This window comes from Pongo abelii, chromosome 19 (assembly GCF_028885655.2).
Source record: "Pongo abelii isolate AG06213 chromosome 19, NHGRI_mPonAbe1-v2.0_pri, whole genome shotgun sequence".
Classification (NCBI taxonomy): Eukaryota; Metazoa; Chordata; class Mammalia; order Primates; family Hominidae; genus Pongo; species Pongo abelii.
Window position 1 is genome coordinate 44921095 of NC_072004.2, and position 22610 is coordinate 44943704.

A 22610-nucleotide genomic window follows, 5' to 3' on the forward strand; every position below is an offset into this window, starting at 1 on the left:
GTGTAATTATATCTTTTATTTTTACCATTTTATAGGTGAAATGTGATATGTCATTGTTTTACCATACTTTTCTTTGATATTAGTGAAGTTAGTGTATTTTATGTTTCTCATCTTTTTACATCCTTAGACTATTAAAAAAATTTTTTTCTTACTAATTTATGAGTTAATTTTTTTTTTTTTTAATTGGACAAGTTCTTGCTTTGTCACCTAGGCTAGAGTGCAGTGGTGTGATCATGGCTCACTACAGCCTTAACTTCTGGGCTCAAGAGATCCTCCCACCTTAGCCTCCTGAGTAGCTGGGACTACAGGTGCACACCACCATGCCTGGTTAATTTAAAATTTTTTTTGTAGAGACTGGTCTTGCTGTGTTGCCAGGGCTGGTCTCTTAAACAGTTGGGCTCAAGCAATCCTCCTACCTCAACCTCCCAAAGTGCTGGTATTATAGGCATGAGCCATTGTGCCTGGCCACAGTTTTTAAAAACATACTCAGAATATTAATATCTTGTTTCTCATTTGTTGCAAATAATTTTACCCCCAGCCTTTTTTGTGACGATTTTTTTTTTTTTTTTTTGAGACAGAGTCTTGCTCTGTGGTCCAGGCTGGAGTGCAGTGGTGTGATCTTATTGCAACCTCTGCCTCTTGGGTTCAAGCAGTTCTCCCTGCCAAAGCCTCCCAAGTAGCTGGGATTATAGGCACCTTTTGTGGCGATTTTTGATGCCCAGAGGTATTTTGTGTGTGTATGTGTGACTCCTGTGTAGGAACATCTACATATAGAACAAAAATAATATCGAATATTGTGTTGTCAGTTTTATGCTAAATTTTTTCAAATGCCTTTTGTGTTGTACAAACAACACAGTCTTTGAGGGGGATGAAGAAAGAGGCTCTCATGTCCTGATGCTGACGTGATTAGCACGCCTTGAGCTGGTTTGTTATTAGAGGTTAGGCACTGTGGGGAAGGCAGGGAAGGCTGTCTTTCCAGTTGGGCTGTTCCCAGCTCAGGCCCTGCCTATCTCCAGAAGCCACCTTTCGAGGCAAAATAGGAAATAATTAGGTTGTCGAGTATCAGGCATTGAGCATGGAAATACAGGAATCCCGAAGGTTCAGGATTATTATGAGTAAGCGTCGTGGCCTGTATTCTGTGTCCACTGCATATTGCAGTTTGTGTCTTAATCATCTATCTTGGTTTCTACTGGATTAACTTCAAAGATGATCATTAGCTCAAGATGGAGGTCACTAGGTTGCTCATGTGTCTTACCCAGGCGGGGTTTTGAAGCTGGAGCACACCCCGAGTGGCCGAGTAGGGTACGCTTGGCGTTTCACACGCAGCTAGTCGTCCAGCCTTAGGATATGCACCGAGAGGAGTTTCCAAAATCAGTCTCCGAGATTGTTTCAGATTTCGCGCTGGGAGGGAGGGGCGGGCTCCGCGAGGCCGCGCGCCCCGCCCCCTGCGCCGCCCCGCCCCCGCTTCCTCGTGACCCGCCCCCCGCCGCGCCCCGCCCTCTTGGCCGGGACCCCCACACCCAGGCTGATTGGGACTTCTGCGGCTGATCCTCCGGCGGGCAGCCGCGCAGGCGCGTCACGTGGCCCACGGCGTCCAGGGCGACGAGCCGCGGGCAGCGGGGCATGGACCTTCAGGCCGCTGGGGCCCAGGCGCAGGGGGCCGCGGAGCCGTCTCGGGGCCCGCCGCTGCCTAGCGCGCGGGGGGCGCCCCCCAGCCCGGAGGTGAGTGCCGCGTAGGGGCCGGGAGCAACAGCCAGCTGCAGCTTGGGGCGGGAAGTCGCGGGGCCAGGGAAGCGCCTCTGGCCGGCCTCGGGCCGCCCGGCGACACGGAACGCTGTTTGGGCTCGCGCTCGAGCTGAAAACTGCCAGGCCGAGGGGCCGCGGGGCTGCGGGGCGGGGAAAGTCGAGGGCGTGGGTGGGCGCGCCAGGTCAGCAGGGAAGGCTGTCCGCCCGCTGGGCGCCGCTGCGGATTTGGTAAATGGGAGGTGACGCTGGTGACCGAGAGCCGGGGCCCGCTGCCAGGAGCCTGTGCGAGGGCCAGGTGAGGGCGGCGAGGAGAGGGACTTGACTTTACAGACCTGTGGACCTCTGTCCGTTGGTGGGGATGCCCGCCAACCCTGAGCCCCAGATGTCACATGTGCGCTCCCCCTTCTCCTTACTGAAGCCAGAAAGGCCCTGTTTGACGCAGGGTTTTCAGAAACTTGTTTTCATGTAAGCTAGACAGCTCCTGGTTTTCCCGAGAACGTTACAGACCGTTATTACAGTTATTACCTGCCCTTGTTTACAGTCAGTACCGGCTAGGTGCTGAGCGGCTTGAAGGTAGGAACCCTCTGTTAGGGCTGTTTGCCCAGCCTAGCATAGTGCCTGGCACAGGAGATAGACATACCGACTGGATGAATGATGCCTCAAAGATGGTACTTAGCCAAAGTAAGATATGAAAAATGCAGCGACACTTATAAAGAAGATTACTTTGGAGTGCAGAATAGAATGGGACTAATTTTGTCAGGGCATAGCAGGAAAGGATCAAGGTGAGAGGCTGGTGGTGTCTGCAGAGGCGTGGAGATGAGAAAGTGCGGGTCACATGGCCTGGAGTTGGGTCTCAGAGCATGCAGAGAACTATGCTCAACAGGTTGATGGGAGTGGGAGAAGAGGGGACGTGCGAATGCCACGGCTAATTTTGTGCTCTCTCAGTGGAGGGCTGTTGAAGGTTTTGAGCAGAGTAGTGATTAATTCTGTAAGGCTGGGCCAGATGGCTGGATGGGAAGATGGTTAGGAGGCCGTGGCAGTGGTTTAGGCGAGAGGTCTGACTTCTCCTTGGGCGGCAGTGACCAGAGGTTGTCACTAACTACAGGGAGTGGAACTGAATTATTAAACCCAGACATGACTAGATAATGAATGCTGATTGGAGCAGGTGCCGAGTACAGTTTAGATGTAGCAGAAAAGATGAATTTAAATTCAAGAAATGTTACATTCTTGCCACATGCCAGGTGTTTTCATAAATGATATCTCATAAGTCCCCTGCAGGGTCAGAACAGTCACCCCCAATTTCTGAAGAAGAAAACTCAGGCACAGTAATTGAAGTGATGTGTTCAAGGTCACACTCTGAATGGATGGCAGAGCTGGGATCAAAATCAGGTCTTTTATGCAGGCAAGGAACATTTCGTGATTCATTAGAAAGAGGTCTTGGAGGTCATAGGGTTTCAGGAACTTCTGAGTGATGGGAGCAGAGAAGCATTTGGTTGGCTGTGCGGGAAGATTTTCAGTTAGATTAGAAATACTGCCTTCAGTGCTCAGCATTGCAGAGGAACTATAAAGCTTCCCCCACCTCAGTGTGTCGGTGAGGAAACAGAGAATTTGATAGAGTTGTTTACTAGCTATAAAGTTGTTAAGTAACTGAAAAGGTAAAACGTGTACCTGGGGGTGGCAACCGCAGGGAACAGCTACCAACCTATGGCTGAAGGAACAAAGAGATGAAGTTGATTAAAATTTAAAAGCTTAGGGAAAAGGCTCTGCAGAGCTGAAATTCCAACCTTTAAGGAGAAGGCACTGCTCCAGCTGATGGTAGGGGGTCTCTGAGCTTGGAGGAGAGTCCTGAGACCCAGACCTCTAAAGAGAAGGTGCAGTGATAAGACTGGCTCTGCAAGAGTTCGCAGAACTGTATACTGGATTCTGTGGCCGCTATAGGAAGGCATTCCTGCTGCCACAGTGAAGTGTCATGAGGTGATGCCTACATGAATAGGAAGGAACAAGGCCCATCTCCCTCCAGCCTTGCGCAGTTTAACAGGGCAAAGCAGAAATGTGGGTGGCAGAGTCCCAGCCCTGCATCACCAAGGGGAGTATGGAAGAGTGGGTGGGGTTGAGATGCAATAGCTGAATACTGGGCGTACCCCAGATACCCAAGTCCTTGGTAATCATTTCTTCTTCCCGCAGGCTGGCTTTGCTACAGCTGACCACTCTGGTCAGGAGAGAAAGACTGAGAAGGCTATGGATCGACTAGGCAAGTAGATGGCAGAGACGGAAGTTGGGGAGACCAAGGATGTGAGGAGAGGAATAGTCCCTCTGTCTCATTTACCTTCTCTTTTAGCCAGTCCTCTCTGCTGCTTAGTGGCCCTCTCTGCCCAGGGTTGAATAGTACCCTCCTTTGGAAGCCTTGCTTGGAGCTTCCTTAAGGGAAGTCCTGGTTCTTATGTTCAAACCCATCCTTCTACCGAGAGAAACAGCTTGAAACGGTGAAAATAGTACAGCAGTCTCCCTTTATTCCTAGGAGGTACATTCTAAGACCCCACCGCCCCAGTGGATGCCTGAAACTGCTTTTTTTTCCCCTATATGTACTATTTCTGATATAGTTTAACTTATAAATTATGCATATGTAATTAATAACAATAGTAATATAGAACAATTATGCCAGTATACTGAAAGTTAGGTGAATGTGTTCTCTCTCAAAATATCTTTTTTGAAACGGAGTCTCGCTCTGTCACCAGGCTGGAGTACAGTGGCACGATGTCAGCTCACCGCAACCTCCGCTTCCCAGGTTAAAGCAATTCTCCTGCCTCAGCCTCCCGAGTAGCTGGAACTACAGGCACATGCCACCACACCCAGCTAACTTTTGTATTTTTAGTAGTTACGGGGTTTTACTATGTTGGCCAGGCTGGTCTCGAACTGCTGATCTCAAGTGATCTGCCCACCCAGGCCTCCCAAAGTGCTGGGATTACTGTGAGCCCACACTCCCAAAGTGCTGGGATTACAAAGGCATGAGCCACTGTGCCCAGCCCCCCGCCTTTTTTTTTTTTTTTGAGAGGGAGTTTTGCTCTTGTTGCCCAGGCTGGAGTGCAATGGCACAATCTTGGCTCACTGCAACCTCTGCCTCCTGGATTCAAGCATTCTCCTACCTCAGCCTCCCAAGTAGCTGGATTACAGGCATATGCCACCATGCCCGGCTAATTTTTGTATTTTTAGTAGAGATGGGGTTTCACCATGTTAGCCAGGCTGGTCTCGAACTCCTGACCTCACGTGATCCATCTGCCTCAGCCTCTCAAAGTGCTGCGATTACAGGTGTGAGCTACCATGCCTGGCCCCTTTTTTTCTTTTTCTTTTTTTTTTTGAGATGGAGTCTCACTCTGTCACCCAGGCTGGAGTGCAGTGTCGCAATCTTGGCTCACTGCAACCTCTGTCTCCTGGGTTCAAGTGATTCTCGTGCCTCAGCCTCCTGAGTAGCTGGGATTACAGGCGCACACCATATCGCCTTGCTAATTTTTGTATTTATTTATTTATTTATTTTTTGAGAGGGAGTCTCGCTCTGTCTCCCAAGGCAGTGGCACTATCTCGGCTCACTGCAAGCTCTGCCTCCTGGGTTCACATATTCTCCTGCCTCAGCCTCCCGAGTAGCTGGGACCACAGACACCCGCCACCATGCCTGGCTAATTTTTTGTGTTTTTAGTAGAGAGAAGATTTTACCATGTTATGATGGTCTTGATCTCCTGACCTCATGATCTGCCCTCCTCGGCCACCCAAAGTGCTGGGATTACAGGCGTGAGCCACCGTGCCTGGCCTTTTTTTTTTCTTTTAACTCTCACAACAACCCTATCTTCATTTTACAGATGTGGAAATTGAGGCATAGAATAAATAAAAACAATTTAAAAATTGTGGTAAAAGATACATAACATAAATTTACCATTTAACCATTTTAACGCATATAATTCAGTGGCCTTTTTAGCACAATGGCAGTGTTGTGCAACCATCACCACTACCTAGTTCCAGAATCTTTTCATCACCCTAAAAGGAAACCCTGTGCTCACCAAGTAGTCATTCTCCATTCCTTCCTTCCCTGAGCCCTTGGCAACCACTAATTTGCTTTCTGTCTCTGTGGGTTTATCTGTTCTGAATAGGCAAATGTGAGTTGCCTGTAAATGGAATCATAACAATATGTGGCCTTTTGTGTCTGGCTTCTTCCACTTAGCGTATTTTTAAGGTGCATCCATGCCGTAGCATGTATCAGCACTGCATTTCTTTTTATGGCTGAATAATTCCATCATATGCATATACCACATTTTGTTTTTCTGTTCATCCATTGATGGACATTTGATGTTGTGTCTACGTTTTGGTGATTGTAAATAGTGCTGCTGTAGTATCCTTGTTTTATTTGAACAGCTGCTTTTGGTTCTTCTGGGTATATGTTTAGGACTGGGATTGCTGGGTCATATGGTAATTCTATATTTATGTTATGGAACTAGTTAAATTTCAGCTCAGTCACACTTTTTTTTTTTTTTTGGAGACAGGGTCTCACTCTGTGCAATGGCACGATCTTGGCTCACTGCAGCCTCTACCTCCCAGGCTCAAGCGATCCTCCCACCTCAGCCTCCTGAGTAGCTGGGATTACAGGTGCATGCCACTGCACCCAGCTAAATTTTTGAATTTTTTGTAGAGACAGGGTTTTGCAACATTGTTCAGGCTGGTCTTGAACTCCTGAGCTCAAGCAATCCGCCCACCTTGGCCTCCCAAAGTGCTAGGTTTACAGGGGTGAGCTACCGCACCCGGCCCAGTCCCATGTTTAGTAATTGACAAAAAACAGGGATTTGAAACCAGGCAGTCTGGCTTTAGACCCCTTGCTCTGAACTATCACTTTATTGCTTATCACTGTTACTGTTGTTCCAGTATCAAGAGCATGGCTGTTTTAGGCTGATTGCCTTCTCTCCTGGGACCTGGCATCACCAAAGCACTATGTGCTCGGAAATCCATTATCTTTCCCCAGTCTTTCCTCCGTTATTGTGAGGCCTTTTGAAAATGTACCTTCCGGCTTCCCTGATGTCAGAGGGAGGCACTAGGTGCTGCCCACTGTGATTAGATGGGCTCTGGTCTTCTGCCTGCAGTGCCCCTACTCCCCTTTGTCCCTGTGCTCACCTCTAACAGGCTCTTTGAGGCTGAAGGGAGGAATAAAAGAGCAAAAACAACCGGGCACAGTGGCTCACGCCTGTAATCCCAGCACTTTGGGAGGCCGAGGAGGGTGGATCACAAGGTCAGGGGTTCAAGACTAGCCTGGCCAAGATAGTGAAACCCCGTCTCTATTAAAAATACAAAAAAATTAGCTGGGCGTGGTGGCAGGCGCCTGTAATCCCAGCTGCTCAGGAGGCTGAGGCAGAGAACTGCTTGAACCTGGGAGGTAGAGGTTGCAGTGAGCCGAGATGGTGCCATTGCATTCCAGCCTGGGCGACAGAGCGAGACTCTGTCTCAAAAAAAAGAGCAAAAACTTAATTTAGGCTTGTATTGTGAAAGTGTATTATTTATCAGAGGCCCTTTGCCTCAGTGACATACAAACCACCTGAAAATATTAACTGTCCCTAGCCCTCTTTGTAAATTAAAGGACCTGGCAATTAATGCCTTGTATAAGACAAAACATCTTATTGAAAATAAATTATCAGCTCTTTTAAAAACATACAAAGAAGTGCATTTTTAAAAAAGTGCTCGGTGGCTAAAGAAGACTCTGTGCACTTGTTTTACTACCTTCGTAGTAAGTCTGCCCAAAATTTACTGAGCACACAGCAGGTCCTCTTTGGTTTGTCACTAAGGCCATCTTCTGTTTGTCAATTTAGCCCGTGGAGCACAGAGCATCCCTAATGACAGTCCTGCCCGGGGTGAGGGCACCCATTCTGAAGAGGAAGGCTTTGCCATGGATGAGGAGGACTCTGATGGAGAACTGAATACCTGGGAGCTGTCAGAAGGGACAAACTGTCCACCCAAGGAACAGCCTGGTGATCTTTTTAATGAGGACTGGGACTTGGAGTTGAAAGCAGATCAAGGGAATCCATATGGTAGGTGTGGAGTCTCTGGGGGTCCTGAACTAGGCCTTCTCAGACACACCTGTCAGACTAGCCCTGAAGGCAGTTTGGAACAGAGGTCCACATCTATGAGCTTAGGCTGGTATCTGTTACAGGTCTCCAATTTCTGTGACACCTTCTCTTTTATATTGAAAAAATCCAAATTTTGCATTTGACTCCATAATGTGTCACTGTTTTAACGTCAAAACTGTTACTCTCTCCAAAAATCTCTGCTATGAATTGAGCAGCTGCAGATAGAAGTGCTGTGTTATCCAGTTTGCCTCTTCACTGCTAAGAACCCTTGTCTGAGAAGCATAGCTTCTCAGCTGTTCAGAATGAACGCATTTACAGTTTTCAGGAAAGGAGAACTGTGTGTGTTTTTAAACAAAATAAGTGCAAGGATGTGTCCCCTAGACATACTTTTTTGGCTGTCCGTTTTTACCTTCCTTCCTTCCCTCCTTCCTTCCCTTAATCTGTCTTTTAAAACTGCCTGCAGATGCTGACGACATCCAGGAGAGCATTTCTCAAGAGCTCAAACCTTGGGTGTGCTGTGCCCCACAAGGAGACATGATCTATGACCCCAGCTGGCACCATCCGCCTCCACTGATACCCTATTATTCCAAGATGGTCTTTGAAACAGGACAGTTTGACGATGCTGAAGATTGAGTGTGGAGCTTTCTGCCTTGTAGGTAGGTGGGCCTCCACGTCAAGATCTCTTTTCCTGTCTTGGAGGTGAAAAGTCATATCTGAGAAAATGTTTGCAGTGACCCCTAGTCTGGGGTACTTATTGACAGTGTTCAATAAGGCCCCGTCGTTCTCGCCAGTCTGTTGTTGTTCTTAATGGGCTCCTCCTTGAAATGTGTGTGTGTTTGTGTCAAGAGGAGTTGTGTTCTTTGTAAATAAAGGTTAAAAAAAGAAACCAGTATGCTTCGTCTGCTTTTTTCCCATTTATTTATTTATGGAGACAGTCTCACTATGTCACCCAGGCTGGAGAGCAGCAGCGCGAACTTGGCTCATTGGAACCTCCACCTCCTGGGTTTAAGCGATTTTTGTGCCTCAGCCTCCTGAGTAGCTGGGACTATAGGTGCCCGCCACCACACCCGGCTAATTTTTTGTATTTTCAGTAGAGATGGGGTTTCACCACATTGGCCAGGCTGTTCTCGAATTCTTGGCCTCAAGTAATCCACCCGCCTTGGCCTCCCAAAGTGCTGGGATTACAGGCGTGAGCCACCGTGCCCAGCCTTCACTACTTCATTTAAAGTCCCTAAATGACATTTTAAAGATTCAAACGCTTGGAGGCTTAAAACTACTCTGTGAAAGAAAAAAAATTTTAATTTTGCTTCTGTAGATCTAGCACTGTTGACCAAGGATTGGAATCCAGGAGACACTGGTGATTTTGTAGCTGATTGTTTTCCTGTTGATAGAAAATGGAACATTTACTTAGTTAACAGGCTTTTCCCTAGGCCAAAAACTAAATGGGAAATTAGTTAAACCAGCAATTGCATAATCGTTAATTGACACTAAACTTGGTTTTCCATTTAATATTTTAATCCTTACAATTACTTATATGAAGTCACTTTTAAAAATTTACCTCATTTTGGCCAGGCGCGGTGACTCGCACCTATTATCCTAGCACTTTGGGAGGCTGAGGTGGGCGGATCACCTGAGGTCAGGAGTTCAAGACTAGCTGGCCAACATGGAGAAACCCTGTCTCTACTAAACAAAAATTAGCCAGGTGTCATGGTGAACACCTGTAATCCCAGCTTACTCGGGAGGCTGAGGCAGGAGAATTGCTTGAACCCGGGAGGCAGAGGTTGCGGTGAGCCGAGATCATGCCATTGCACTCCAGCCTGGGCAACAAGAGTGAAACGGTCTCAGAAAGAAACAACCAAAAAAACAAAAAACTGTACCTCATTTTAGAGATGAGGAATGCAAGACTCAAAATGTTTTGACCAGGCCAGGCATGGTGGCTCACGCCTGTAATCCCAGCACTTTGGGAGGCTGAGGCAGGCAGATCACCTGAGGTGAGGAGTTCGAGACCAGCCTGGCTAACATGGTGAAACCCTGTCTCTACTAAAAATACAAAAATTAGCCGGGTGTGGTGGCGTGTGCCTGTAATCCCAGCTACTTTGGAGGCTGAGACAGGAGAATAGCTTGAACCTGGGAGGCAGAGGTTGCAATGAGCCAAGATCATGCCATGGCACTCCAGCCTGGGCAACAGGGCGAGACTCCGTCTCAAAAAAAAAAAAAAAAAAAGGTTTTGACCTCTTCAAGATCACACAGAGTGGCAGAACTGGGACCTAGGTGCACATGTGACTCTGAGGTCCATTCTTGGCCCTGCATGTATGAGAAGATAGCAACACCATCTGGGGCCTCTCCTTGGCAGGTCTGGGATCCACTAGAGTAAGTCACCTTTGTGTCTGACAGGCTCAAGGATTGTTTCTTCCTGCCTCCTTATTGAAGCTGACACAAGAAAAGCTTTCAGATGTGAAATTTTAGTATACTCCATAGCAGTTAATTGAGCATTTAACCATTTAAACTTTTTCAAAGGCCCCACAAGGTGTATGAACAAGGCAGAACCTTGTGAGGGAATGCAGTGGCTTTGGCGGTGAGGGGAGTCATGGCCAAGGCTGTCGGAGGGAGGAAAAAAATGCCCCTTCCACTGTGTTTGCTAAAAGGGCAGTTGTAGATCATATCACCACACCCCCCTTCTTCCTCCTCCCAAGGTCATAGATGATGAGACCATGAGTATGTCTGGCATGAAAAGGTAAACTTGAGAAACAGAGCCAAGAGATATTAGGGGCTTGAGGAGGATGGCAGAATTGGTGAAATGGAAATGTCATGTTATTGAAAGGTTGTGTTGGCCCATGTGTGAGCAGGAGTTATGAGGCAGCTGAAACTATGAGTAAAGGCGGAAGTTGTGAGTTGGGGTATTATATATATAAGGGGGCGGGAGGGAGAGAAGAAAGAAATAGTATGAAGAGCATACGTGCATGAGTAGCTAAGCAAAGAAAATTCACACAGTGTTGCTGCTGTGAACCATGGAGGAATTGTCAATCTAGGCCTCAGTTTTGCTATTTATTTATTTATTTATTTATGAGTCGGAGTCTCGCTCTGTCGCCCAGGCTGGAGTGCAGTGGCATGGTCTCGGCTCACTGTAAGCTCCGCTTCCCGGGTTCACGCCATTCTCCTGCCTCAGCCTCCCAAGTAGCTGGGACTACAGGCGCCCACCACCATGCCCAGCTAATGTTTTGTATTTTTAGTAGAGATGGGGTTTCACCATGTTAGCCAGGATGGTCTCGATCTCCTGACCTCGTGATCCACCTGCCTCAGCCTCCCAAAGTGCTGGGATCACAGGTGTGAGCCACTGCGCCGGGCCATTTATTTATTTATTTAGAGATGGAGTTTCGCTTTTGTTGACCAGGCTGGAGTGCAGTGGCACTATCTCGGCTCACTGCAACCTCCGCCTTCTGGGTTCAAGCGATTCTCCTGCCTCAGCATCCCAAATATCTGGGATTACAGGCGTCCGTCACCACACCCAGCTAATTTTTGTATTTTTAGTAGAGACGGGGTTTCACTATGTTGGCCAGGCTGGTCTCGAACTCCTGACCTCAGGTGATCCGCCTGCCTCAGCCTCTCAAAGTATTGGGATTACAGGCATGAGCCACTGTGCCTGGCCCAATTGTTTTAATTTGAATATTATTCTGGTGCCCTACCACTGGGTGATTCGATCAAGAGAAAGAAGATGTAGAGTATTGGTTATCTCAAGGGGATGAAGTGGGAGTAAGAAAAAAAGTGAAATGGAAAAATACTAATGATACAAGACGTGAAAAGGTGGACTCTCAAACTACTTTCATAATATTGCATGTATGAAATAATTGCATGTATATGTATAAAGATTAGAAGGTAAGATGGAGAAGTGAAAACAATTTGATTAGATGATGGAAGTGTAAAAATTTTGCTTTTACATTTTTGTTATTTTAAGATTTTGCAATTAGGTATTATTTTTAAACCTTTCAATAGTTTTTGGGGAACAGGTGGTGTTTGGTTACATAGATAAGTTCTTTAGTGGTGATTTCTGAGATTTTGGTGCACCCATCACCAAGCAGTGTGCACTGTACCCAATGTGTAGTCTCTTATCCCTCATCCCCCAGCAGTTAGGTATTTAAACAAAACCTTATTCTTTTTTTTTTTTTTTTTTTTTTTTTGAGACAGGTTCTTGCTCTGTTGCCCAGGCTGGAGTGCAGTGGCATGATCTTGGCAGCTCATTGCAACCTCCGCCTCTCGGGTTCAAGCAATTCTCCTGCCTCAGCCTCCCAAGTAGCTGGGATTACAGGCATGTGCCACCACACCTGGCTTATTTTTGTATTTTTAGTAGAGACGGGGTTTCACCATGTTGGCCAGGTTGGTCTCGAACTCCTGACCTCATATGATCTGCCCACCTCGACCTCCCAAAGTGCTGATATTACAGGAGTGAGCCACCACGCCCGGCCAAGACCTTAGTTGTAAGTGTCCTTTGTCTAGGCTTCCCTGTTCTTGCTGACAAACATCACAATACTTACCTTATTCTACTGTGATCATTGGCTCATGGGTCTGCCTCCCTCTTTAGGCCAAGAGCTCTTTGAGGGCAGGACTATGACTTACTCAACATCCCTGTTTCATACATGCTGGGCATGGGGCCCAGCATGAAAACGTTCAGTGAATATCGCCACAAATTCATTTACCTTTAGTAATGGTGCAGTAGTTGCCTTGACTGTATTTAGGGTTGCCTGATAACATCCCATGCTGGTGATGAAAAAATAACAAGGTATTTGAAGAACCTTTAAAAAGTCTGTGTTAAATTGGACTTGGATTTAATTATAATTCCTTATCTATTAACTTACTTTTTTTTTTTTCTTGTCTCATTCTGTTGCCCAGGCTGGAGTGCAGTGATGCAGTGGTGCGATCTCAGTTCACTGCAACCTCCGCCTCTCAGGTTCAAGCAATTCTCTGCCTCAGCCTCCTGAGTAGCTGGGATTACAGGCGCCTGCCACCACGCCCAGCTAATTTTTTTGTAATTTTGGTAGAGACAGGGTTTTACCATCTTGGCCAGGCTGGTCTTGAACTCCTGACCTCATGAACCACCCGCCTTGGCCTCCCGAAGTGCTGGGATTACAGGCGAGAGCCACTACACCTGGCCTAATTTACTATTTTTAAAAACAGTGTATGGGAACATAATGAAGAGAAATGTCCAGAAGCGGTGTGTTTGCAACTGTGCTTTAATCTGAAAGCCTCCAGTCAGTGACCAAGAAAATTTTCTCCTCTAAAAACTAGTGTATGTATGACAAGACAAATGAGTTTGTTATGCAAAGTATGGCTGGGCGTGGTGGCTCAACTCACCCTTGTAATCCCAGCACTTTGGGAGGCCGAGGCAGGTGGATCTCCTGAGCCCAGGAGTTTGAGACCAGCCTAGGCAACATGGTGAAACCCCATCTCTACCAAAAATACAGAAAAAAAAAATCAGCTGGGCATGGTGGTGCATACCTGTAGTCCCAGCTACTTGGGAGGCTGAGGTGGGAGGATCGCTTGAGCCAAGGAGGCAGAGGTTGTAGTGAGCCGAGGTCGTGCCACTGCACTCCAGCCTGGGTGACAGAATGAGATCTCATCTCAAAAAAATAAAAAAAAAAAAAAACCCCAAAACCAAAGTATTTATTTGATAAACAACAAATCATAATTATTAAAAAAATCAATGAAAAGGAAATATCACAGTAATTTCTAACCAGTGTCCTATATTGAAGAATTGTAATTTTAGGTACTCAATAAAATGAAAAAGAAATCTTTTATTTATCTGAACCTCTACTAAGCTGAGAAGTCTCAATCTGAGAACTGGGGAAAACATAGATGTTGCTTAGTTTGGCCTTGTGCCATCTGCAGAAATCCTCTGTGCCTGCTTCTAGTCACAGGGATCTCACTACCTCAGAAGGATCCCCTGCGTTAGCCCCTGGCTAGTGTTGTTTGTTAGAAAAGTCTTCAGTGTAGGCCAGGCACAGTGGCTCACGCCTGTAATCCTAGCACTTTGGGAGGCCGAGGCGGGTGGATCACCTGAGGTCAGGAATTCGAGACCAGCCTGGCCAACATGGCAAAACCCCATCTCTACTAAAAATACAAAAATTAGCTTGGCACGGTGGTGCACACCTGTAATCCCAGCTACTAGGAAGGCTGAGACGTGAGAATCGCTTGAACCCGGGAGGCGGAGGTTGCAGTGAGCCAAGATCTCACCACTGCACTCTGGCCTAGGTGACACAGCCAGACTCTGTCTCAAAAAAAAAAAAAAAAAAAAAAAAGGAAAGTCCTCAGTGTGCTGAGCTGAAATCTGCCCATTTAGTCCTGGTCTGCTCTGTGGTCTGACACTCTTTCAAATATTGGAAATTAACCATCTTATCCTCTCTCTAGCTTTTTGTTTTCCAGGTTAAACAGTCAACAGGCAGTTGCATATACGTGTGTAGAATCAGAGGGAGAGGGATACTGGAGGTGTGAATTTGGGAATTGTTGATGTCTCAGTAGGTGTTAGAGCATTGAGAGAGGTTGAGGGTGTTTAGTGAGGGCACACGGAGAGAGAAGGGGGTTGAGGACAGAACTTTGGGGAGCAATGGCAGTGAAAAGGTAGGTGGAAGGATCTGGCCACAAAGGCAGGCTGTGGCAGCAGAGGAGAAGGAAGACCAGGTGGGTGAAGGTGCCTTTCAAGCCAAATCTAATAATAATAATATTTTTAAGGAAGAGGGAGTGGCCATCTTTGATAGAGACAGGCCAAGTAAGATGAAGGCTAAAAGGGGTATTTTGGGATGTGGAAATTAGGAAGTGCTCACATGATGTCATGATTGGGGAGGGGGAACAGGTACATTGTGGGCTGAAACGGGATATGTGTGGCCACCTGAGCTGCTGCCTTTGTCATCATTGCTTTTCTTGACTGGGGCAATGGTGACTTCTGGCCAGCTCCTCTCAGAATGTCAGACTGAGAAGAGACAGTGATGGGAGAGAAAAGGAAGGAACGGGAGAAGGACAAAGGTCGACAGAGGCTGTTGAGAAATACAGGTACTAAGGGCTTGTTAGGAGGAACAAAAGAGTAACTTTTATTCTGACTTTTCTTTCAAACAGTATCGTTCATCAAGAAAGAACCACAACTGACCACAGCCAAAATCTTGAGTGATGAGAGAGGATATGTGTGTGGATCAAGTGTCTGGATGATCATTTGTGATGTATATTTGCTTTCCCTCCTTCATTCTCCTCTCCATGCAAGCAGTCAGTTGGCTCTCTGTCATTGCCTGAGTGGAGTCATGCGGCAGAGTCTAAAGGAGCCAAGAAATCTTTCTGGCTTTTGTTTTACGAAATGGATTTACTGATTTGTTTTTTGGTAAGGAGGCAAAGGAGTTTTGGGCCAACAGACTGTGCATCTTGAAGAAATCTGGAAGAAAAGAATTTTCCCCAGGACCCCCCCACCCCCAACAAAAAAAATATCTTAGGTCGTGAGATATGGTAGAGAAGAGAGAAGAGAGAGAGATTGGGGGATGCTAAGGGCAGGTGGAACAGGAGCGCTGCTTCTTGGAGTGTCCCTGGGGAGCTAGGGACTCAGAGCTATCACTCAGAGAGTGATAGATGTTAGTGCTTGTAGGCAGTTGGGACTGTCTTGCAATGCCCAGGCCTTGGCTGGGCGCGGTGGCTCACGCCTGTAATGCCAGCACTTTGGGAGGCTGAGGCGGATGGATCACTTGAGGTCAGGAGTTCAAGACCAGCCTGGCCAGCATGGTGAAACCCTGTTTCTACTACAAATACAGAAATTAGCTGGGTGTGGTGGTGGGCGCCTGTAATCCCAGCTACTCGGGAGGCTGAGGCAGGAGAAATGTTTGAACCCAGGAGGCAAAGGTTGCAGTGAGCAGTGAGCCGAGATCACATCACTGCACTCCAGCCTGGATGACAGAGCAAGGCTCTGTTTCCAAAAAAAAAAAAAAAAAAAAAGATACCCTAAGAATTCTAAGAAGCTGATGGACCCAGAGGGTCCAGGGAAGACTTCTGAAGATGGACAGTGGATGACCTGATGCCCACCCCCACTTGCCTCCCTGGCATAACTCCAAGTAAGTGAGGAGAATCCAGAAGGCCTGGATGGAAGCTCAGGGGCAGAAATTAGGATAGTTAGAAGGACAGAATTGCTTCTTGTGAACCCCCAAGATGCAAGAGATGCCAAGTTGCAGAAGCCTGGACATGAGTGTTACAGCTGGGGTCCTGGGGGCATCATCAACTAGATCAAGGTGATGTATTTGAGGTATCATCATTGGTTGATTAATACCAGGGTGCCAATAATTTTTGTTTTTATTTTCTATTTTGATGAAAAACTTGTAATTTTTGTACTGTAGTGGAACCAACAGGATTGTGCTGTTCACAGTTTGTATAGGTAGTTTTATGGTTTTTTTTTTTTTTTGAGACAGAGTCTCGCTCTGTTGCCCAGGCTGGAGTGCAGTGGTGGGTTCTCAGCTCAATGCAACCTCTGCCTCCCAGGTTCAAGCGATTCTCCTGCCTCAGCCTCCCAAGTAGCTGGGACTACAGGCGCCCCCCCACCACGCCCGGCTAATTTTTGTATTTTTAGTAGAGACGGGGTTTCACCATATCAGCCAGGCTGGTCTTGAACTCCTGACCCCAGGCGATCTGCCCGCCTTGGCCTCCCAAAGTGCTGGGATTACAGGTGTGAGCCACCGCACCCAGCCAATTTTTGTATTTTTAGTAGAGACTGGGTTTTGCCATGTTGGCCAAGCTGGTCTTGAACTCCTGGCCTCAGGTGATCTGCCCGCCTTGGCCTCCCAGAGTGCTGGGATTACAGGAATAAGCCACTGCATCCTGCCAGTTTTATGTGTTTTTGATGGCTCCCACTTGTTTCTGTCTGTTTTATGGCTTTTTTCCTGTTGGGAAATTCTGGGGCAATGTAGCCCTTCATCCCAGTCCCAGCTTAGCTTGGTGCTGTGTTTCCAGTAGGGTTGGTGGTCATAAGACCTCCGGAGGTTATGATGGGCAGTGCTTCCCCAAGTTTTACTCTCCACACTTGTGTGCCTGGGCTAAGACGGGCCTTTCCAGAGAGGCTTTCTTCGCCTTCTCACAAGCAGACTGTGTAGAGGCTGCAGAGACCAGGCTCTCTGTGTCCGGAAGCAACCGGCTGGATTCAGCAAAGCCCTGCTGCCTTGAGGAAATCTGAGACTGTTTCCTTGGGAGATGGAAGTAAACTCACAGGCTAAGTAAATATCTTGGCACTGCACTGCCCTTGGTTTTCCGGAGTTTGCATTCTTGGGCCCAACTTTTCACAGGGTGGTTGGAACATGGAGAAAGAGAAAAAATAACCCTGGCTGTGGCCCATCTGGATTCTGCCTCCTAGTTTTCCCAGAACAGATTTTCCACCCAAATAAATGAGAATGATGGAATGGAGGACTGTGTGTGTGTGTGCGCACTCCTGAGTGTGGCAGGCCAAGGAGAAGAACCATCGGGTGGAGGGAAGAGAAGTTGGAGGGTGGAATAGGAAGGCAGGAGGCAGGGCTGGCTCCCACGTTGTTGACTTAGCAAGTCTGGCTGCAAAGCCGAGGCCTTTGGAAAGAACGGCCTCCCTGCTTTGGGCAGTTTTCCAGGACTGAGCTAGATCCTGCCTTGTTTATGGGCAGGACAGTTCAGTTGGATTCCTGCGCACCAAGGTTTGGAGAATGTCACCAGGATCTGCCCTTTGTGATGGCTCATGGAGTAAAGTATGACCATGGTTTTAAAAGAAGATACTTCCTTCCACCTGACAGGGTTTTCTAGTCCTTCTCGCCTTCGAGTCAGAAAGAGAAATTTCCCCCGGAGGCACGCTCCACGTTGTAACCTTTGCAAGGTGCAGTTGGTTTTCCTTTTATTTTCTTTTTTTCTGGTTAGGTGGTTTTTATTTCAAAAGCAATCTCCTCTGACACCCTCTCATTAGCTGTTGAACAAATGTGGCAGATAGAAGTTAGAGCCGTGCATTTGGCAGCTCCAGGCAGGCGCTTGAATTTCTCTGGGCTGCTGCCTGTGGCCTTATCCTGTTTGTCCAGCAGGTGGCAGTAAAGACCCACTGACTCCGCTGTCTCCGTAGGACCCACCGACTCTGCTGTCTCTGGTGCGATCCACATCCAGGGGCTTTGGAGGAGAGGCTGAGTCTGGTTCAGCGTTACCTTCCTGTTAGCTGGCTTCCTGCTGGCTGGCAAACCCACCTGTGAATCCTCAGGATTTACTCCGGATTTACAGCTGAGTTTTCTCAGAAGCGGTTACTGTGAAATCTAGAGTCAGGGTCATCATCATTACTTCCAGCACCTGCCTGAATCTGGCACGTGGTAAGCACTTCACAGATGCCTGCCGACATCAGCCAAAGTGTGTGCATATGGGAAGGAAGGTGGAAGGCATTGTGCTGCGTCCCTCTACCGGGTCACATGCCAGGTGTTTTTCTTATGAAGTAGGGTTTATAATTCCCACTTCAGAAAGAGAAATCGAGGCTCAGGGAGGTGAAATAACTGACCAAAGGTCATAAAGATAGGATGTGACCCAAGTCAGCCGACTCCAAGTTTTCAGCCTTGTATGCTTGCCGTACTGAGGTGGGAAACATTTAGATTCAGCGAGAGTCTAGGATGAACTTAGTTTCAGAAAAGCAAGGGAATTTAGTGTAGGTGTGATCTTTATTCATTAACGTATTTCTGGGCACCTGCCATATGCTGTGTACTGAGGAGGAAGAGGTAGAGGCTGTAGTTCCTGCTTTCATGGAGCTCGGAGTGGAGTGGGGAGGCAATGGCACACAGGTCAGCACAACACTGTAGTTCCTGCTTTCATGGAGCTCGGAGTGGAGTGGGGAGGCAATGGCACACAGGTCAGCACAACACCATCCATGAACTATGGAAAGGGTAAGCCCGGGGTGTGGGGGAACCTAGAAGGGGTGGGGGATAAAGGAGACCCCTCAAAGGAGACCATCTCTCAGCTAAATTTTTTTTTTTTTTTTTGAGGCAGACTCTTTCTCTGTTGCCCAGACTGGAGTACAGTGGCATGATCTCTGCTCACTGCAACCTCTGCCTCCCTGATTCAAGTGATTCTCCTCCTCAGCATCCCAAGTAGCTGGGATTACAGGCTCCTGCCACCATGCCCAGCTAATTTTTGTATTTTTAGTAGAGATGGGGTTTCACCATGTTGGCCAGGCTGGTCTCGAACTCCTGACCTCAAGTGATCCGCCTGCCGCGGCCTCCCAAAGTGCTGGGATTACAGGCTTGAGCCACTGCGCCAGCCTCAGCTGAATTCTTGAGGACTTGCTGGGCAAGTAGTGGTGGGGGTGTCATCTAGGCAGAGAGAGCTGTGTGTGCAAAGATCCCAGGTGTGAGAGGAGTTGAAGTGTTCGGGGGAACTGGCAAGGGAGGTGGTGAGGGATGAAGTCTGGTAATCACAGGGCTTTGAAAGGCATGCTGAGGGGCTTGAAAGGTTTTTAACAGGCATGTGACATGGGCAGATTTTCATTTTTGGAAGATTATTCTGGTTTCTGGTAGGGAGTGGCAGGAAAAGGCTGAGACTGAAGGCAGGGAGGCCAGGCTAGGGGCTATAGTCTAGCAAGAGAGGATGGTGACCTAAACTAGGGTAATGGCTATGGAGATGGAAGGAGGTGGACAGATTGGAACTATGGATAGAAGGTAGAGCTGGCAGGAGTGGGAATAGATTGCCTGTGAGGGGAGGGCGAGGGAGAGAGAAGACTCTGGGATGACCTTGAGGTCCTGAGTGGAGCAACCAGGTGGATGGAATAACCTCTTAAGTGTGAATGATTTCTGTAATTAATATGTACTTTCTTTTTTTTTTTTTGAGATGGAGTCTTGCTCTGTCGCCCAGGCTGGAGTGCAGTAGTGCAGTCTTGGCTCACTGCAACCTCTGCCTCCCAGGTCAAGTGATTCTTCTGCCTCAGCCTCCCGAGTAGCTGGGATTATAGGCGCGCACCACCACACCCGGCTAATTTTTGTATTTTTAGTAGAGACGGGGTTTCACCATATTGGCCAGGCTGGAGGCTGGTCTCGTACTCTTGACCTTGTGATCCGCCTGCCTCGTCCTGCCAAAATGCTGGGATTATAGGCATGAGCTACTGTGCCCAGACTCATATGCACTTTCACATCCACTCTTTCAAGAGGATGGTGCTCCATGTTCCAGATGTACCGCTGCATTCTCAGCGTTTGGAAGACCCGCCCCCACCTCCAGGATGGTGTAGTCCTGAGCCTTGACCTTGTCCAGGTCTGGCCTCCAGGGTCCTGTTTTTCCTATGCTCTCCTCTCTCCCAGAGCAGATGCTCAGGGAATGGCACTTTTCTTACACAGGGTGCCTGGAGTGGACACTGTGCTTGCCTCTCCCATATTCATTCCTCTTCTCTTGGTGACCATCCCTTTCCCATGCAGCCCATGAGCTTTGGGGAAAGCTAATCCCACCCCTGCACATAGGGGCAGGGCACAGGGCTCAGGACTCAGCTAACTCTCATAGTTGCAGTCCTTGTCCTCTGTATTCATTTCCTAGGCCTGCCATAACAAATTACCACAAATTTGGTGGCTTAAGACAACAGAAATGTATTCTCCCATAGTTCTGGAGGGCAAAAATCTGAAAGCAGGGTATTGGCAGGGCTGTGCTCCTTCCAGAGGTTCTAGGGGAGTCTGTTTCTTGCCTCTTCCAGCTCCTGATGGCTGCTGGCCCTCCTTGGCTTATGGCTGCTTCCAATCACTGCTTCATATTTACATGGCTTTCCCCTCTGTCTTCTCTCTTTCTCTTTTTCTCTTTTTTTTTTTTTTTGGAGACTGAGTCTTACCCTGTCACCCCGGCTGGAATGCAGTGGTGTGATGTTGGCTCACTGCAACCTCTGACTCCCGGGTTCAAGCAATTCTCCTGCCTCAGCCTCCTGAGTAGCTGGGATTACAGGTGCCCACCATCATGCCCAGCTAATTTTTGTATTTTTAGTAGAGACGGGGTTTCACCATGTTGGCCCGGCTGGTCTTGAACTCCTGACCTTGTGATCCACCAGCCTCGGCCTCCCAAAGTGCTGGGATTACAGGCATGAGCCACCGTGCCCAGCCTCCTCTATCTTTTACAAGGATACTTGTCACTGGATTTAGGGCCCACTTGGGTAATCCAGGAAGATTTAATCTCAAGACTCTTAATTACACTTGGAAAAATGCTTTTTCCAAATCAGGTCACATTCACAGGTTCCAGGGGTTAGGAAGTAGACATAATTTTGGGAAGGGGTTGTATTAGTCCCTTCTCACACTGCTAAAAAGAACTGCTGGACACTGAGTAGTTTACAAGGAAAGAGGTTTAATTGAGTCACCATTGTGCAGGGCTGGGGAGGCCTCAGGAAACTTACAGTCATGGTGGAAGGGGAAGCAAACACTGCTTCACATGGCTGCAGGAAGGGGAAGTGCCGAGCAAAAAGGGGAAAAAGCCCCTTATAAAACCATCAGATCTCGTGAGAACTCACTATCATGAGAACAGCATGAGGGTAACTGCCCCCATGATTAAATCACCTTCCACCGGGTCCCTTTCATGGTACGTGGGGATTATGGGAACTACAAGATGAGATTTGGGTGGGGACACAGCCAAACTGTATCAGGGTGCCATCCAACCTACTATGGCCTTTGTGGATGGCAAAATAGGACAAAATTGGGACTGTGATGACACCGTTGAGCCCCTATCAACCAATCCAGAAGACTGACTGCTTCAGGGCTTCACGTTATATAACTCAATAAATCCTTACTGCTTGAAGCCACTTCAACACAATCTGCCACGCCCCCATCACTAGCTGCTGAATGTGCCCTACTGATACACCGTGCCCACCTGGAGTCCTGCATGCAGGCAGTGGGGTGTGATGGAGATTGGAATTCTTCTTTGTTGGGCTCTATTGTGGACACTCCGTGTGACCGTGGGAAAACCACAGCTTTGCTGACCATCAGTTTGAATATATAAATGGTCCCTTGTCCCTGCAAAAGGCTCTTCAAAATGGAAGCCACTGTGGTTTCTGTTGTATGGCTTCTGCATTCCAAGAAAGAAGTAATAGGACTGGAAAAGGGCCAGACAATGGAGTGATGAAGGGCTTTTACCATGAGGGCAAGCTCTGCAATTAGAGTTCTCCAGCCGGGAAAGATGGAGCCTGAGCAGGGAGTGTAACTAAATCCTTTTCTATGGTACAGCATATCCACAAGGCAGGCCAGACTCACCCAGTTCCAGAATCCTTATCATATATATATATGGTAGCCAAATATAGCAACACAGCCACTATATATATATGTACACACCATATATATACACAAACACACATATACACACACCATATATATAGTGTATATATACACATATACATGTATATATGTATATATATACACACATATATGGGGTGTGTGTGTATAATCTATATAAAGAGAGGCACTTCTGAAAGTTTGAGAAGTTGTTTTAGGGCAAACAATAGAAAGCGCCGTGTTCCATGATGGAGCTGAGCTCAAGGCACTCGGGCAGTTTGGTGTAGTGCACCTGGAATCCGGGAGCGCTTGGCTCCGCTTCTGGCTTTAGTTGTGTGATGGTGAGCAAACCCCTTCTCTCCTTGAGTCTGAGATTGTGCATTGGTAATTTGGGGGTAATAATCTTGGTAACAAACCAGAAGTGAGCTGCCACAGATGCCCACTGCTCTACTGACCCACCACCACAGGCAGCCCTGTGCCTCTGCCTCCTGCTGGTCCTCTCGATGGCCAGTCGAGGATCTCCCCACTTAGGCATGAGGCCTCA

The 22610-nt window shown here is 47.7% G+C and overlaps 1 protein-coding gene across 4 annotated transcripts; it reads left to right on the forward strand.

Annotated features, from left to right (window-relative positions):
• Window positions 1-1532: 1532 nt before the first annotated feature.
• COPRS (coordinator of PRMT5 and differentiation stimulator) lies at window positions 1533-17255 on the forward strand. 4 transcript variants are annotated; one of them, XM_009251488.3, is made up of 5 exons: window positions 1543-1722; window positions 3931-3997; window positions 7587-7805; window positions 8308-8500; window positions 14946-17255. In XM_009251488.3, the coding sequence occupies exons 1-4, from the start codon at window positions 1624-1626 to the stop codon at window positions 8475-8477; spliced, it is 555 nt and encodes a 184-aa protein (XP_009249763.1). In that variant the 5' UTR covers window positions 1543-1623; the 3' UTR covers window positions 8478-8500; window positions 14946-17255. The 4 variants fall into 4 exon arrangements, with proteins under 4 accessions (XP_002827277.1, XP_009249763.1, XP_009249764.1 ...); XM_054535646.1 differs by lacking the exon at window positions 1543-1722 and adding an exon at window positions 1725-2041; XM_002827231.5 differs by lacking the exon at window positions 14946-17255 and having other exon boundaries at window positions 1533-1722; window positions 8308-8730.
• Window positions 17256-22610: the final 5355 nt, after the last annotated feature.

Coding starts and splice junctions, on each gene's coding strand:
- COPRS (XM_002827231.5), top strand. CDS start 1,624: ATGGACCTTCAGGCCGCTGGGGCCCAGGCGCAGGGGGCCGCGGAGCCG. Junction 1,723..3,930: donor GGGCGCCCCCCAGCCCGGAG/GTGAGTGCCGCG, acceptor TTCTTCCCGCAG/GCTGGCTTTGCTACAGCTGA. Junction 7,806..8,307: donor AGATCAAGGGAATCCATATG/GTAGGTGTGGAG, acceptor AACTGCCTGCAG/ATGCTGACGACATCCAGGAG.